General features: G+C 58.4%; 1 protein-coding gene across 5 annotated transcripts in view; it reads right to left on the reverse strand.

Moving 5' to 3' along the window:
• Window positions 1-2,751: 2,751 nt before the first annotated feature.
• Window positions 2,752-16,458, reverse strand: part of SLCO4A1 (solute carrier organic anion transporter family member 4A1) — a 31,675-nt gene continuing 17,968 nt past the window's right edge. For 2 of the 5 annotated variants that reach the window (XM_059892492.1, XM_059892493.1), the window contains 11 exons: window positions 14,789-15,618; window positions 13,763-13,853; window positions 13,040-13,161; window positions 12,545-12,656; window positions 9,507-9,661; window positions 8,001-8,196; window positions 7,294-7,459; window positions 7,019-7,191; window positions 6,693-6,757; window positions 5,928-6,076; window positions 2,752-3,936 (listed from right to left, as the gene is read on the reverse strand). In XM_059892492.1, coding sequence (XP_059748475.1) covers window positions 3,772-3,936; window positions 5,928-6,076; window positions 6,693-6,757; window positions 7,019-7,191; window positions 7,294-7,459; window positions 8,001-8,196; window positions 9,507-9,661; window positions 12,545-12,656; window positions 13,040-13,161; window positions 13,763-13,853; window positions 14,789-15,551 — 2,157 coding nt within the window. In that variant the 5' untranslated portion in view covers window positions 15,552-15,618 and the 3' untranslated portion in view covers window positions 2,752-3,771. Of the gene's footprint in view, window positions 3,937-5,927; window positions 6,077-6,658; window positions 6,758-7,018; window positions 7,192-7,293; window positions 7,460-8,000; window positions 8,197-9,506; window positions 9,662-12,544; window positions 12,657-13,039; window positions 13,162-13,762; window positions 13,854-14,788; window positions 15,619-16,458 lie in introns of those variants that run through there. The other 3 variants (NM_001192727.2, XR_009496779.1, XM_059892494.1) reach the window with 3 other exon arrangements.

Below are 16,458 nucleotides of genomic sequence, written 5' to 3' on the forward strand. Positions count from 1 at the left end.
AAAAACTCTGACTGCATTTACTATAATCTGGATCTCCAGTCTTCATGGGTCCCAGTGAAACGGGTACTGTGGTCTCATCCCTGTGTCAAAAGTGGGGAAACTGAGACATGGAAAGGTGAAGTCAAATACTCTGGACATCAGAACTGAACCCACAGGTCCTCCAAGGCCTGTTAGACTCACACTGAGCTGTTGGCCCCTGCCTTTCGGGTATGCCGGGTGTGAGCTGTGCACACGTCCTGCGCAACTATTACATTAAATAGAAAGTGTCTGATATTATTTCAGCCTTTGCTGATTCCATCACCATCATCACCACCTACTGCGGGCTCTGGCTGGCTCAGAGTGGGAGCTGCTGGCCCAGAGGCCCCACGAGAGCTGGGGAGATGTTGGTGGCTTCACCAGCTTCCTGCATGGCCAGAGCAGAGGCTGAACTCCTCAGCGAGTGGCACTTCCCTTGAGCCTGTGGACCAATCCAGCTTGACTTAGAATAAATGATCAAGTTATGAATTAAACACAGCAGAATGTAATTACCGTGGGAGCCAGCTGAGAATAAAATGGATTATACATATAACAGTCATTAGACGGTTATCACATGTGCCTGGCTAATGTGCTACTGATTAGAATAAATCTAAGTGCAAATTATCATTCAGAGCAATTGCTCTTCAGCTCATCTTTGTGCCCCCAGGAGCTGGCATAGCAGGGGAGAGCCTTGCCACCTCCACCCTCAAATGGCCAGTCCTTCAGGGCCCACCGGCCCTCAGCCTCAGATCACAAGGGGCACTGAGGGTCCAAGAGTGACCAGGATGGTCCACTGGGTCCAGGGACATCCTGGGGGCTCTGCATAGAATGGATCTATCCTCATCTCGCCCTGTGAGGTGGGCCCCCATATGGGCCCTACTTACAGTGGGATCACTGAGGTGGGGTTGCCACAAGTCTCCCAAGGTCAGATCTCCCTGCCAGAGCCAGACTCCAACTACAGGATCAGATTTGGAACTCATTTCCCAGGACTCACTTTAGATATGACCAAGTGTCTGTGTGGCTGCTCCTTCTGCCCTGAAAAGCCCCCTGGTTCTGGTGCCTATTCCTCTACGGTATTCACTCCTTCCTCCCAGCCTCGGGTCACTGGAAGAGGCGGGCTTCTGTCGTGGACAGTGGTCTCGCCTTCAGAGAGGTCCCCATGCAAGCTGAATCACCGTCCCCAGAGGAGCTGTGGTCCGAGAGCCTGGCCCTGTGTCTGCCTTTACCCGTCCCCCAGGCCATGTCTTCCCCCCAGTCCATTGCTGCCACCCAGCCTGCCAGACCCGACTTGTGATACATAATTACTGTGGGCGCCAGTGCATTCCCAGAGCTCCCTGGGTGTGTTTGATGTTCTGATGCTTTATTCCAGCTCCTAATCTAGGGGCTTTTCTGCCTTTCATCTCAAATTCCACTTGTTTGTGTCGCTTAAACACTGATGGGCACTGTGGACCAGGAGGGACTGTTTTGTGTACTCTGCAAGACATCCCAGTCTGTCCCCTGAGCCGTTCTCCTCAAATGGATGAATTACATGCATGTCAGTTATATTTCACTAAAGCTACTTTTTCTGAAATGTGATTTTTAATAAGCATGCACTGGCTCAGTGAATGCATACACAAGACACCCCATCTCCAGGAACAGAGACAGAGGGCATACAATCTAGAAGCATTGGCTCTGCCGGGCACCAGGGGTCCTGCTGCCCAAGGGAGTGTGCCCCGGGCCTGGTGTGGGGCAGGTGATCAGTTAGTGTACCAGCCTTTGTTTCCTGCTTAAACCTGGGCCCTGCAAGTCCTCAGCAAACGGAGGATCAGGATTCCAAGAAGATGGGCGTCCACCTCATGTCTCAGACACGTCTCCCAGGGGAGTGGAAGGGAGAGACCCTGTTTGGTTTCCACCTGAATTCTTGGGGGAGGGGCCACTGGTGGGAGACAGGACTGGGGTTCAGTAGAGCGAGGGGGCCAAGAGAGACTGGGTTCCAGGAAGCCTGTGGCCCAGGACGCATCTGTGCTGCCCTCTGGGGCCCATGGTTGCAACTGCAGGTCCTCTGGGCTCCCAGCGGGGAAAAACGGGGCCGAGGGCTGGCTCATAGCTCACGCCCAGAGCTGACGCCACTACCCTCAGATTTAACCAGTGATGCCGTACACACTGATGGGTCCCCAGAGGAGGCAGAGGGGCTGACGTGCCCTGTGTAACAAGACACCGGAGCACCAGCCGCAGGCGCCGGGACGGGCAGAGCCGGGAAGCAGATGCCTCCTGTTCTGCCTCTTCCAAGAAGCATCCAGTGAGAATGGCGATCGCCACCTCCCACCTTCAGGAGATGAAGCAGACAGGGTCACAGCCCGTCCTGGTCACTGCTCTGTCACATCTGGACATTCAGGGAAAGAGTAACCCTGGGCTGGGTCTGACAGGTGTGCATGCGCGTGTCCACACACACAAGTGCCGGCCACGGTATCCAGTCACCCCGACTGAATCACTGCTGCATGACAGTGGTGGGAAGCGGGACCCTGGCTGAGGGCCAAGCCCCCTGCCCCCAACTTGGGCGCTGGGCCCTGAAGGAAGGGGACTCAGGTCACATGGGGAAGGGGTCACCACTTTGAGGGGTGGGAGGGACCTCAATCAAGCGACTGCTCGCCCTAGGGCAGCCCATAAGGACATGAACTCACAGAAGCCCACTTGGACAATTTGCAAAACTGCTGAACTTTGCAGATTTATGGTAATAAAACACACTGGGCAGGAATATATGCTTTAAATATCAAAATATATTTACACACATACGGTTTTAACAGAGGACACGGACAGTAAACATTCCACACAAGTCCCAGTGCCCTCTGGGTAGAATTCACAAGTGCTCAGCAAATGGTCAAGTAAAAACAAATTCTATAAATAAGTGCTTATGCAGAATATGGGTCCGTAGCTACATTCTTACGTTGCTCCCATCCCGCTGTAGGGCTGTGAGCCTGAGGACAGGAGGTGACAGCAGGTTTACAAGAATACATGAGTTAGAAGTTCCCCCAGGACACAGCCCCCGGGTCTCCTCTTTATCAGGAGAACCGTGGGACATCAAGGAAGGCTGCCTGAAAAATGCCATGGACCCACCCAGGAGCTCCAAAGCACCAGCGTGTCCACAGTGTGGGGTCCCTGTCCCTTCCTCCGAGTGGCCTCAACCAGGCCAGCATCACTGTGAGCGCTGTGAGGAGCCCCGGGTATCTAAGACCATGATGGGAGCTCAGCGTCTCCACTGGAAGAAGAGGGGACACGGAAGCAGCTCCCTGGAGTCCACAGGTGGTTTTGCATTCTGTGCAATGACAGACACAGTCACATAGGAGGGCACAGGTGGCTTTACAAGCACAGCTGTTCATGTTTCCAAGGGACCCTGAGACTCCCAGGGATGCCATCTGGCTAAGTCCGTGGGAAAGAGCGGAGAGTGAGGGACCAAAGAGAGATGGTGCTTCATCCAGTCGGGAAGCCAGCTGCTCCTTCCAAGCCAAGAGCCGGTCACCCTGCTCCATCTGGCAAGGTCCAGGGGGGCTGGGTCAGGGGCTTCCACTTGGATGCATCTTGCATTCTTCCTCCTCGGTGCCCTTGAGGCTTCGACACGTGGTCATCAGCTCAGTCCCCCAGGACCCACCGGCAGATTTTTGCAGGTCTTCAATGCTGGGCCTCAATCGGGGAGGGGTCCCCGCTTCCAGGGAGCAATGAGACAGTGTTTCCAGGAAGTGCTATGTGGCAAGTCCGTGCCCTGGGTGGGCAGGTGGGCCGTCAGATGTCACTCTGGATCTGGAGAGCTGAGGGGGCTTCCTGAAGGTCTGAGGGGTTGTCAGAGGCTGAGGACTGGCTGGGCAGAGAAGCCTCCAGGCCATCAGAAGACCCCGGTGGGCTCTTGTACAGAAAGCAGGCAATGGCAAAGAAGATGGAGCCCAGGACCTGGAGAGAAAGGAGCCACTGGACCTTGGCCAAGTTGCCCACCTTGAGGTCCCAGGTACTCCCGCTTCTGAGCCCCGGTCTGGCCCTGGGTTCCTCACAGCATCCTGGAGAGCCAGGCCCTGCTCTGGCCAGAGGATCCATCTGTCCTGCACAGCCAGACCCAGCTTGGATACCAATATTTTTAGTGGGGGAATGAAAAATAAGATTTGACTTGAAAACAAGGGCACTGGGTGAAGAGGGGGGTGCTTGCTGTGGGCTGAACAGTGTACCCCAAAAGATATGTCCTGACTCCTAGAACCTGTGAGCAGGACTCAATCTGAAAATAGGATTTTTGTGGGCATAATTAAGTTAGGGGTGTTGCAGTCATTCTGCATGAGGTCCAGTGACTGGTGTCCATGTAGAGAAGGGGGGCTGACACAGACACTCAGGGAGCAGCCAAGATGGAGGTAGAGACGGGCTGCTGCCCCCAGAAGCCTAGGAGACCCAAGGATGGAGGAGCCACTGGCAGGGGGAAGTAAGGAGGGGGAGGCAGCCGACAGAGCCCTTCGGAAACCCCAGATGGAATGGATACTACAGACACCTTGATTTTGGACACTTGGCTTTCAGAACAGAAAGAATTAATTTCTATCTAAGCCCCAGTGTGGGGTCTTTTGTCATAGCTGCCCCTGAACCTAAGAAAGAGGTGGTCAGCATCGGTGGTCACCTCACTGCAGCCACTGCCTAGATCACCCCGTGATGATGCTGGAGTCATAGGCCATCTGGCAGATGGAATTGTGGGCAGGCATGCTGGCCTCAGTATGTGTGTGTGTTTAAGGTGTGAAAGCTGGGTTTTCACAGGGGCACTGCCTGGGTGGATGGACCTGAAACTGCAGTGACAAGAGGCTATTTCCTCTAGTGAACTTGTGACCCAACAGGAGCACCTGGCCACTCCCCTCTCCCCCACTAAAATTAGCACTGGCTTTGGGAGCTGATCCCACCCCAGTGCTGAGGTTGTGGGGGTGCTATCTGGGCAGACAGTGGTCCAGGTACCAGCTGGCTGCTCTGGCTGAGGGATCACACAACACAGGGAAGAAGGGAAGCGAGGGCCAGCTCCCTGTGTGGGCGCGACTCTTTGAATTGACCTACTTGTCCAGGGCTGCACAAATCCCTTCTCACACTTGGCTATTTTTAAGCTAATCTTCAGGGAGATAAACCCAAAGGTGACTGAGAATCCTGTCTTTGCGGCTCTCCCTAAAGAGGCGGCCCTGCCAGTATGACATCCCGAGTCTACCCTCCACCCGAAGAAGAAAACCAAGACATTCTTATAGACCGGCCCTAGGATTCTGCTTTATTTGGGAAGTCTTGCACCTTTTCCTCCAATGGGGGTAAATTCAAAATGAAAATACTAAGCTTCTCCCTGCAGAGCTTGTGTGGAGAGATACAGCAGAAAGGTTCTTGTAAGAGTTGAAAGCAGAGGGTCAGACTGAGAAGTGGGATGTAACTCAAGGCCCACCAGAGAGGCAGACGGAGAAACTCAGCTTGTGGACCCTCCCAGCCCACCAGCCCAGAGTGGGAAGGCCTGCCTGACTCTTGCTCAGGGGAGTGTTTTTTCATTTCTCCAAAGCCTCAGCTGACTAGAGCCCCAGGGCAAGCCACGGGGGTGGTGGGGGTGATGGTGAGTGGGTGGGGGATGGTGAGGGCTCCAGAGGGCAGGGGGATAGGGGTGGGCTGGACACAAGCCCTGGACTTGCTGTCCCACCATTGCTTCCACTGGCATCAGGTCATCACGTCCCAACAGTGACCACTTGGAACAGGGAAGGATCCCCTTCTGGGAACCAGAAGCAGGGGTGATACCCAGGGCACCCCTTCCAGTGGGGGATGAAGCTGTTGGAAGGACCCAGGGGCTGCCCAGACCCCCAAGCTAGTGGGAGAAGGCTCTTGGCTCTTTGGAATGGACTCTAGGGCTCCCACCCCTCCCCCACAGTGCCCCTGGGGGGCGCTGCCCTGCTCACCTTGTACCCCAGCCCTGCGATGAGCAGGTACCAGCTCATGGCCGAATTCTGGTACACAAAGCAGGAGCCCTGCTGGCCACACTGGTCTTGCCAGAGCAGACACGCCTTGTCGATCACCCAGCCGAAGGCAATGGGCCCCGGGATGCTGCCTGTGAGGAGAGGTGCACTCAGTGCCTGGGCACATCTGGGGAGCAGGGGCAGGGGTGCAGTGCCAGTGACCCACACAGCATGGGCCCTCGGGAAGGTGTTCTCAGGGGGTGCATGGGAACTTAAGTGCTCCTTTCTCTGGGGACTTGCCTCTGCAACCAAGATGCCCCATGACCTTTGACTCTGGTGAAGTCTGTGTTGCTGAGGAAAGGGCACACTCTGGGCTGTTTAGAAAAGACCCTGATGCTAGGAAAGATTGAGGGCAGGAGGAGGAAGAGGGGCACTGAGGGGCAATGGAGGAAGAGATGGTTGGATGGCATCACCCACTCAGTGGACATGAGTTTGGGCAAACTCTGGGGGATAGTGAAGGACAGGGAAGCCTGGTATGCTGCAGTCTATGGGGTAGCAAAGAGTCAGATTTGCTAAGATTAAGTGACTGAACAACGGCAGCCTCAGGGCAAATAAATGGCCAGGGGTCCCTCTAGTGGACTCTTAAGGAATGGCATCCTTCCCTGGGGTGACATAGCCTCCTGCTGGGAGGCTCTTGAGCCTGGCCCCTGCTCTTGTGCAGTGAACACACCACACAACTGTGCTTGGCTTCCTTATACAGCACAGTACCTAGAGTTCTAACCACGATCCACTGGATTCCCAGTGCAAAGGATCTCTGCTGATCACAGACGCACCTGCAATGAAAAACCAACACCAGTCAATGCCTGGGGAAGCTTGGTTGCCTGACACATAACACCCCCATGGCGGCTCTGGGTCCTGGCTGAGCCCCGGGCTGCATCACCACCTCCCCAGGTGGCAAGCACAGCCAGAGGCAGTCAGCTCTTTCCTGCCAGAGCTCTTCGGGGCCCGGCACACACCCCTCAGGGATCCGCAGAGCTCCAGCTTAGCTGCAAAGGGAAGGTTCTGGACCAGAGCGAACCCCGCCCCGGGCTTACCGTAAAGTTGCTGTTAGTGCAGGAATGCTGCTGAGGAAGGTAAAGACAATTACAACGAATATGAAAACCAGAAGGAGGGGCTTTCTCTGACAAGTTGAAGTGCATTTCCCTGCGGTAGCATGGCCAAAACCAGAGGAAAAATTCTGAGGGACACAGCTACAGTCTCGGTACACCTGAGGAGCGCAACAACAGCGCTGATTACAGGAGGAAGCGGCGGGGCCCCAACCCCCGCCCCGCGACCGGGCACCGACCACATGCTGAGCAGCCACTCTTACCTTCTGGCCGCCCGGGCTGGACACGGCCATCTCCAAGCAACCCGCGTAGCATGGTGAGTAGTACATGAGGCCATCGGAGCCGCACACGGGGCTGTAATGCTCCGGCTGGCAGCTGCAGTGGAGGTTGCAGGCAGCCATCAGCTCCACGTGGCCTTCAGGCAGGAGGCTGCGGGCAGAAGAGAGTGATGGTGGAGGGGAGGCCAGGCTGGGGTCTGGTCCTCACCGGCCCACAGCTGAGGGGTTCTGAACTCTCTGAGTTTGCTCCACAGCTGGGGCTGCCGCTGTCCCATTTTACAGACAGAGGCTCGGGGACCAGCCACCGGACCCCAATGAGGTCATCATCCTTGCTGTTATGCTTGCTTATTTGCTAAGTCACTTCAGTCATGTCCAACTCTTTGTAACCCCATGGACCATAGCTCACCAGGCTCCTTTGTCTGTGGGATTCTCCAGGCAAGAATACTAGAGAGGGTTGCCATTCCCTTCTCCAGGGGAATCTTCACGACCCAGGGATCAAAACCATGTCTCTTATGTCTCCTGCATTGGCAGGTAGATTCTTTACCACTAGCGCCACCTGGGAAGTCCCCTTGCTGTTATAACCACCCAGTGACTGCACCCCAAGTGCCAGACCCCACCTCCGTTTCAGGGACCCCTGGTCCCCCCAGCACAAGCAGGGGTCTCCCCTCACCCCGGTGCTGCCTGGCCCTTACCTCCCATTGTAGCCAGCGGTCACACCCGCCATGGGCACCCCGGGGCAGTGCATGAGGAAGATGAGGGAGGCCAGCAGGCTGACCAGGGTGCACAGCAGGCAGAACTTGATGATCCCAGAGCCTCGGAGCTTGAACTTGTTCACAAAGAATCCACCCAGGAATGTGCCTCCACCTCCTGCTGGCACTACCAGGTACCCTAAGGAGAGGAAAGGGCTCAGGGCCATCCTGGGGGCCTTGGGGGTGGGGCCAGCTGGGTCTCATCTCCGCTTTGCAGATGGGGAGATGGAGGTGCGCAGTCATGGGGCTCCATTCTCGTGGCAGTGCTGGGCTCTGCGCCTCATGTGGGGACTCTGACCAGTGCTCTCAGGGACCCCGGGGCCTGGGGAGGCTGCCAGCCCAGCCACTCAGAGGCCCAGGGAGGCAGGGGCAGAACAGACAGGGAAGAGGACAGGTCACTGGCCCCCAGCCCCATCCGCTGGGGAGGCCAGGACAAACACACTACTGGGCCCATGCAGTCAGAGTCTGACCACAAGTAGGTATTTGGAGAAGCTGGTGGCTGCTGCCATTTGGTACGAAGTAGGGCTTCCCTGGTGGCTCAGATGGTAAAGAATCTGCCGGCAATGTGGGAGACCTGAGTTCAATCCCTGGGAGCCAGGTGGGCTGCAGTCCATAGGGTCACAGAGAGGTGGACGCAACTGAGGTGACTGAGCACATGGCGTGCATGGCTTCATTGGCATGTGGCTTCCAGGTCACCCAGAGATGGGGTGCAGACAGGACGGGGTGGAGGAGACCTCAAAGCCCCTGGGCTCAGTGAGCCCCTCTCCCCAGATTGAGACCAGCTCTGGGGACCCCAGGGACATGCTGTTCTAAGAAGGGATTGTTGGCTGCTGTGGGGAAGGGGAGACAGCTGCTTGGGTGGGGATGTGGGCAGACAGGCTCAGCCATGAGGCCAGAAAGGAGGGGTGTCTAGGGGCATTAGTTGGGGGGGTAGGGCCCCAATCTGACATCATCCACCTATGCAGGGAAGGGAGCCCTGTGGGTGGGGCCTGGCCAGGATGGACCCCACATACCTCATGCCCAGCATGCCCTCTGTGAGGCCGTGGTTGCCCCCAAACACAGGGCTATGCCATGAACAGGGCTGGGAGGAGGGAGACCCCCAGGACACTCATCACCTGGCTCCCAGGGATGGCCAGGCCCAAGGGAGTCTAGTGGGATCTGCCACCCAAACACCTTCCACCACAACCAGGGACACAAAAGCCCAGGCTCCCTGGGGCCCATGGAGAGACCGGCCAGCCCCCAGTAATGACCTTCCTCCCCATCGGGGAGCAGGGCTTCGTGTGATCAGAGCTCTCTTGTAGGAGCCTGGATGTCTGCTCTGGGCCAGGATGTGTGGCCCATGTGGGTGGCACTGCCTGGGGTTTTCTGGAAGAGATTATCAAAGGCCCCTCTGAAAACTGATGAAAAAGCAGAGGACCCGTTCCCCTAAGACTCAAGGAGTGTTCTCACCAAACAAGGTGGCGGCTTCTGAGGCGCTGAGGCTGAACTGCGACTCGAGGAACTTGGGCCCGAACGTGGACATGCTGGCGATGAGCGTGGCCTCGGTGGCCCCGGCCAGGCAGAGCAGGATGAACGTGGGGTTCTTTAGGAGGAGCCAGATGGAGCTGCGGGGAGGGGAATGGAGACCAGAGAGAAGAGACTGAGAATCAGAGTGGGCCAGAGTCAGAGACCCTTCCACCAGGACACAAAGAGCTCTGGTTCTGAGGGAGGCGTGGGCGGGGTGCAGGAGAGCAGGGACACCCCACATTTACTCCAGAGAAACCAAGCATGGGGCAGGCGAGCGCTGGTGCCAGGGTCTGGAGCCCATGGCTTGCTGGGAAAGGCGGGGGTCACAGGAGTGGGCGGGGTGCAGGAGAGCAGGGACACCCCACATTTACTCCAGAGAAACCAAGCATGGGGCAGGCGAGCGCTGGTGCCGGGGTCTGGAGCCCATGGCTTGCTGGGAAAGGCGGGGGTCACAGAGTCTGGCTCCAGTGTGGAGAGAGACTCCGAGGGATCGCAATGCTACTGAATCAGCCCCAGGGGCAGCTGGGAGGACCAGCAGAGAGGCCTGGGACAGGCGGCCTTCATCATCCAGGACTGGGTGGCCGCCAGGAGAGGGGCTCGGGGCCTGCGGGGGGCTGACTCAAGCACCACCGGGGTGGTGGGAAGACCCATGGTTTGGAGCCAGACACCCCTCTAAGGAGCCCCTGGTGGGCTTGACTGGTTCCCAACTCCTCTTGGTGGGCACTTGGGGGACAGTGGCTAATGGAGTGACACCAGGGGCTTGAGAAAGCGGTGTGGGCTGTGGGCAGTTTCTCTTGGAGCCATGGGTCTTCTCAGGTGCCCACGAGGAGGCAAAGTCTGGTGACAAATGGCTGTGTTGACAGAGCCTGTCACAGCGGCTGAGGACGGCCGCCTTTGCTCATATTCTCTGTGTCTGCAGCTGAGGCCTCATGAGCCTCCTGCCTGCAGAGCCAGCCCCTCAGACATTGCAGCTCAGCCTCCCAGGAGGGAAGTCCCACATCCTGAGACACTCTGGGTCACACTCCTAGGAGGGAGACCCACCTGGAGAACCAGTCCCTCAGACAAGAGCGTGACCCTTCCAGGAGGGAAACCCCGCCAGGCCCAGCTGTCAGCGCACCTGTCAAAGCAGTGCTCACACCTGACACTGAAACGCTCTTCATTTTGAGGGCACAGGCCAACAATAAATTGGATCCTGCTTGGTAGGAGCTCGCAGTGCGGTCACAACCCCCGGGGGAAGGGATCGACACTAATGAAGTCACCCCACCCCAGAGCTGCTCAGGTTAACCTCAGAGCGGCCTGTCTCCCTCCTGATGCAGACAGGGACCTGATTCCATTTTAGAACTGACTTCCAGACTAGAGGACTTATGACCAGGCTTCTTTCTGGTCAACTGTCCGAGTCCCACGTACATGGAGGAAATAAGATGCAGAGGAAATGCTGTCTTGGTGAGGCTGTCTGTGACTAGACTGTGTGTGTGTGTGAGTGTGCCTGTGTGCATGCATGTGTGCCTATGTGTGCGTGTGTGAGTGTTTGTGTGTGTGTCTGTGTATGTGTTTGTGTTTGTGTGTGTGGTGACGGGGAAGCCCTGGGTGTGGCCAGTCCCTTCCCGGACCTGCCCAGACCTGCTCAGGCTGTGGGGATGCTCAGCGAGGCTCCGGCCAGGTGACTCTTCCAAGAAATACATGAACTTCCTCATTTCTTAATCCCTGTCGGTAGGTTCCTCAACTGAAATTACTGTATTGAACTTTGGCTCAGAGAACTAGTCACGACCTTGACAGAGGGCCATGTTCCTGGATTCCTTTTATCAGCAGCAGCCAGTTCAGGGAGCCAAGCCTGAGCAGAAATCTCCTTATCTCTGCACTTTGTCCCTGGGGCTATGAGGACCAGGCTGTTAACACCCGTGGTGCTGGCGCTGCTCGGAAGGAGTGGGTGGCCCTTCACCCAGCTCCACTGTGGTGTTAGGAGACAGGACGAGCATGTCCCCAGCCAGTGTGGCCCTGGGCCGGCTCTGCCAGTCTCAGGGGCAACTCCTGAGTGGGTGGCTCTTCTTGGGAGTCTAACCAGGCAGCAAGAAGCCCAGGGCTTCCCTGACCCCATGTCATTCTCCCTGTGTTGAGGACAGACATCGGGGACTCATTTCCACCACTGACAGTACCCACCCCCAAAAGGGGACACTCATGGGTTCGGGAAGCTGCGGGGCAGGTGGGTGCTCAGTGAGGCTGAATTCAGGCAGGTGATTTGAGGGCCTCCTCCCCCTGCCTGGGAGAGCCCCTCACAGAATGCCCTGAAGAGGAGTCCTGGCCCACCAGGAGCCCCCTCCCAACGCAGTCCCTCTGAGATCCCAGCAGCCTTGGCTCTGTTTGTCCCGACACGGTGACGTCGGCAAAGTGAGGCCGGGGCACACGTGGCATAAACAGGACATCACTGCCCAAGAGGAGGTGGAGGCTGGATGGTTCCTTCCATGGAGCCCTGAGGGCACATGCAGGTGATGCCCAGTGAAACGATCAGAGGACAGGCGGAGGGGTGACTCCTGGGGGTGGGGTCAGTAGCTTCCCTGAGGACTGTGGACTCGTCTGCGGGGCAACTCACCCTAGCATCAGGGGTTCACGTAGTGACCACCAGGAGGTACCAGGCACGGCCCCCAGAACCTGCCATGCAGGAGTATGAACGTGCTCCTGTGTGAGGGTCCCTGGGTCCACAGGCCTGGGCAGTGGGGGGCAGGCACTGTGGGGTGTCAGAACTGGCCCTCAGTGGCTCCATGCCAGGAGGTTCTATCTGCTGCTTCTTAATCTCTATGCCTAAGTTTTGGAGCCAAGACCCGAAGGTTGCTGGGTCATGGGATGTATAGGGGGTGTGGGCTTCCCACATGGCCCTGGAGGGGTCACAGGACTCTCCTAGCTGAGGGTGAAGACCTAGCATGTGGAAGACCCTAAAGGGTCTGCAGGACACACAGGCACAGATGAGAGGCCCCCAAGGTCCTTACAGAGGCAGGTCACTGATGGTTTTCCCGAAGTCAGGGTTGCTGGTCACCTTGTGGCTACTGTCCTTCAGCTGGTATGTTTCAGATGCTCTCATGACCACATAGCGCTGGGACCCTGAAAGGATGGGTGTTGGTGAGTGGCAGAGACCCAAGGCCCCAATGCCTCTCCTGGGTGTGGGAGACAAGGCTCCTGGTAGACAAAGCTCCTGGACAGACACTAGATGCACCGTGGTGACAGACTGGCAGGGAAGGCGGGTGGGAGAGAGTCTGCAGGGCTCAACAGGGAACCAGAGGGAAGGAACTGAAAGGAGAGCACCTCTCCCACTGAAACAAGCCTCTCCCTTGGGTCCCTGAGCAGGTAGAGGTGGCAGGCATGGAGGGAGCTCACGGGTCAGGCCGCCCTGAAGGAGGGCAGCATCAGCCAGTGGATGAAGGGAGGAGGAAGAGCAGGGGACAGGATGTCCTGTCCCCCACTCACCAGGGGCGGGAAGCACCCACCTGGCAGCTGCCGTGGGTAGCCAAGGATGGGGATCGCGACAAGGAAGGCAGCGGCCCCAGCGCCCAGGAAGCCGACCCACCAGGCACCCACCCACAGTGGGCTCTCAGTGGTCAGCTGCGTCCTGCGGCAAGAGACACTTGGGGTCAGTGTTGTGCTCACAGCACCCAGAGCACACACACCAGGCACCCTTCTGCTTGCTGGTCAGTGAGAGGCAGAGGTCAAAGGCTCTGCCCTGATGACCCCCCACACCAGGTCTGGGACCAGCAGTGGACGAGGGCATTAGGAAAGACGTGGGGTGGGGATGCACTGTGGTAACCGACTGGCAGATGCTGTGCGGCCTCCTCAGGTCCCTTCCTCTGGGGCCTGCCAGGCTGCCTCCCAACAAGGCCGTGAGGACTGGCAGCTGGCGGGGGCCAGGCTGTCCCAGCAAGAGCAGGGCAAGGCACACCCTTCCTCCCAAAGCAGTGCAGAGGGGGTGTGGCTGGTGCCCTGGCCTCGGCAAAGAGCACAGGAGCAGTCGCAGCTGATCTCTCTTGGCTCTGGGAGGCTGTCCATCTACATTGTCCCCTCCCCCAGACCACACTCTCCAAGTGGCCCCCAGACTCCCAGGTCCATCAGAGCAGGGCCAGCCTGGACCCCTGCCCAGGGCCACCACCCCCCTGCACCAACAGTGGCGCTTTCCCTGTGGTCTAGACCACAGGCGTAGGGCCCAGGTCACTCACTGTTGGCTGATATCGGTGTAAATGTTCAGCAGGGCGCCGCCCACCAGGTAGCCAGCTGCGGGGCCGAGGATGGCCGCGGTGTAGAAGGTGGCTGGAAAGGAGCAGAGCCGTCAGGACCCCCCGCCCCACCTGCCTACCTGAGAGAAGCCCCCTGCATCACTGCCCTCCACCCCAGCCCTGGGGGGGATCCCCCTTAACCCGGGTGTTCCTTGTACAGTCTCCACTGTGTCTGATATCGGCCGGCAACAACCTTTCAAGGTGATTTTAAAACATTCCTCTCAAAGCCTCGCAGATGGCCCCAGACTATTTCTCCCTCAAAAGATCCCGAGACCCTCATTTTGCAAGATGAGGGCGGCACCCATGGGGGGCTGTGGGCTCACCTAGGTCCCAAATGCTCCCCCCACCTCAGACCTCAGAATGGCAACTGCTGCATGATGGTGGAATAGGAAGCAGGACAGCGAGCGAGCCTGGCCGGGCCGGAGCACAGGTGGGGGCTCTCCACTGAGCCCAGCCCTGCCCTGGGAGAGTAGACCATGCAGGATGCACTCAGAGAAGTGGGCAGCATGAGGCTGAGAGCTCAGAAATCTCACCCAAATAAACAAGAGGGTCTCGGGGGCGGCATGAGGCTCGAGGCCATCCCCCACGGGAGGCATGGCAGTGCCCAGCTCTGTAACCCGGCCACCGGCTGAGTCCAACTCACGGGATCTTAGTTCCCCAACCAGGGATCAAACCTGGGCCTCCTGCAGTGAAGGTGCAGAGTACTAACCACTGGACCACCAGAGTCCACATGCTTTGGAACCCTCAAGATGTATGGGGGTCAGGCTGAGCTTGGCTGGCACCACCTCCATCACCTGAGGCATCAAGTGAAATTCAGTCCCGTGCTCACCTGCCACCTCGCCTAGGAGCCCCTGAGGCCAGATGTGACCACATGTGGCCAATGAGGAAATGCACATAAGGGGCTTGGATGGGGCTGGGCCACGAGCAGACGCCCGGTGGGCCTCACCGCCAGCACGCCCGCCCACTCACCAATGTAGACCGGTGAGTAGCTGGACTTGACGTTCTCATCCAGGTAGGTGACACCCAGTGTGTAGAGCGGTGTGGCACCCATGCCATGCAGGAATTGGCCCAGCATGAAGACCAGCCGGTAGCTGGACAGGCCGGAGGCGCCGTCCTTGCACGTTGAGCTGTGGTTGGCCCAGCAGGTCCCCACGACCTCGTCCATCTGCACCTCATAGCGGCCGGCGGTGAAGTGCGGCAGCGCAAAGACCAGCGAGCCGGCGCCCATGACCAGCACGCCCCAGCCCAACCAGCGGGGCTTGTGGCCTTGGCCTCCGAAGTAGCTGACGAAGGTGAGGCAGAGGCAGGCGGCCACGTCGTAGGAGCTGGCAATGAGGCCGCTCTGGTAGCTGTGAAGGTCGTAGCGCCGCTCGATGGACGTGATGACAGTGTTGATGAAGCCGTTCACCGTCATGCCCTGCAGGAAGGAGGCCACGCACAGGAACAGCAGGAAGCCCTGCGGCGTGTTGAAGGCCTGCAGGCACATGGGGGCGAAGGCCCGCCAGCCACAGGCCTCCCCGGGCTGTCCAGCTGCCACGTAGCACACCTCCTGGGCCGCCCGGGGCCCACACTTCTCGGGCTGGCACAGCGGCTGGCTCAGGGGCGCACTGAGGGACACCCGCCTGCTGGGGGGTGTGCGGTCACACTCGCTGTCGGTGCCCGAGGCTGGGCCGGGAAAGACCAGCTGTGGCTTTGAGACGAGGGGCTTGTCTCCCGTTGAGTGCTGGGGCATCTCCGCTGAGGGTGTGGCAGTGATGGCAGTGGGAACGGACACGCGAGATTCCAGCGGCTGGATCAATCTGCGGGAAGAATTGTTGCTTAGTGTTTCCAGCTCCAGGAGAACCCTCCCCCAGGCCTTGCACTCTGCCTGCCTGGTGTCCAGCCTGGTGGGGTGGCCTCCCTGACCAGCCCCCTCCTGGGATCCAGACCCACACACTCAGGGCACCCCTGGCCTGAACAAGGCCACATAGCAGAGAGCAGAGCGGAGATACAGCAGGACCGAGTTGGACATTGTGTGAACACCTGAGTCTCCCCGACCTACACCCTCCCCGTGGCCTTGGCTCACCAGCTTGAGCTGTGTGTTCCGCCTGGGACAGCTGACTGCCCCCTACTCTGAACTCACACCCAGCTGGCTTCGCACTCTCGCACAAAAGGGAAAACCATCCGAGTCCAGAGTGTGGAGAGTGGGAAGTGAGGAAGGGATAAGGGCAGGTGCCTCAGACCCCTGGGGTGGCACTGGATAGGAGGGTCAGCTGGCACTGGGCCTCGCCTGTGGCCAGTCTCTCAAGATGCTGAAACCACCGTGGTCTGCGGCCCCACAGGCAGGTTAAGGGAGGTCATGCCAACCCTGCATCTTTCTGCAAACTCCCAGCCTGCCCTCTCTGGGCCTCCCTCTGACCCCTGGCCCCTGCCCAAAAGGAGTTCAGTCAGGGCCATGAAATCACTCATCTTGAGGCTCCCAGGGGCTCCTGTCACCCCAACACCCCCAAACTTTGAGAGAGGGCGGTCCCTAGGCCAGGTCAACAGGCCCTCTGTCTGCCCCAAGGTTGCCTGGGAACCCATGCGGCAATAAGCACCCTGCATCCTAAGAGGAAAGAAGCTGATTTTCCCACCTCGCTTGCACCTACACCCCTGCTGCC

This window comes from Bos taurus, chromosome 13 (genome assembly GCF_002263795.3).
Source record: "Bos taurus isolate L1 Dominette 01449 registration number 42190680 breed Hereford chromosome 13, ARS-UCD2.0, whole genome shotgun sequence".
Taxonomy (NCBI): Eukaryota; Metazoa; Chordata; class Mammalia; order Artiodactyla; family Bovidae; genus Bos; species Bos taurus.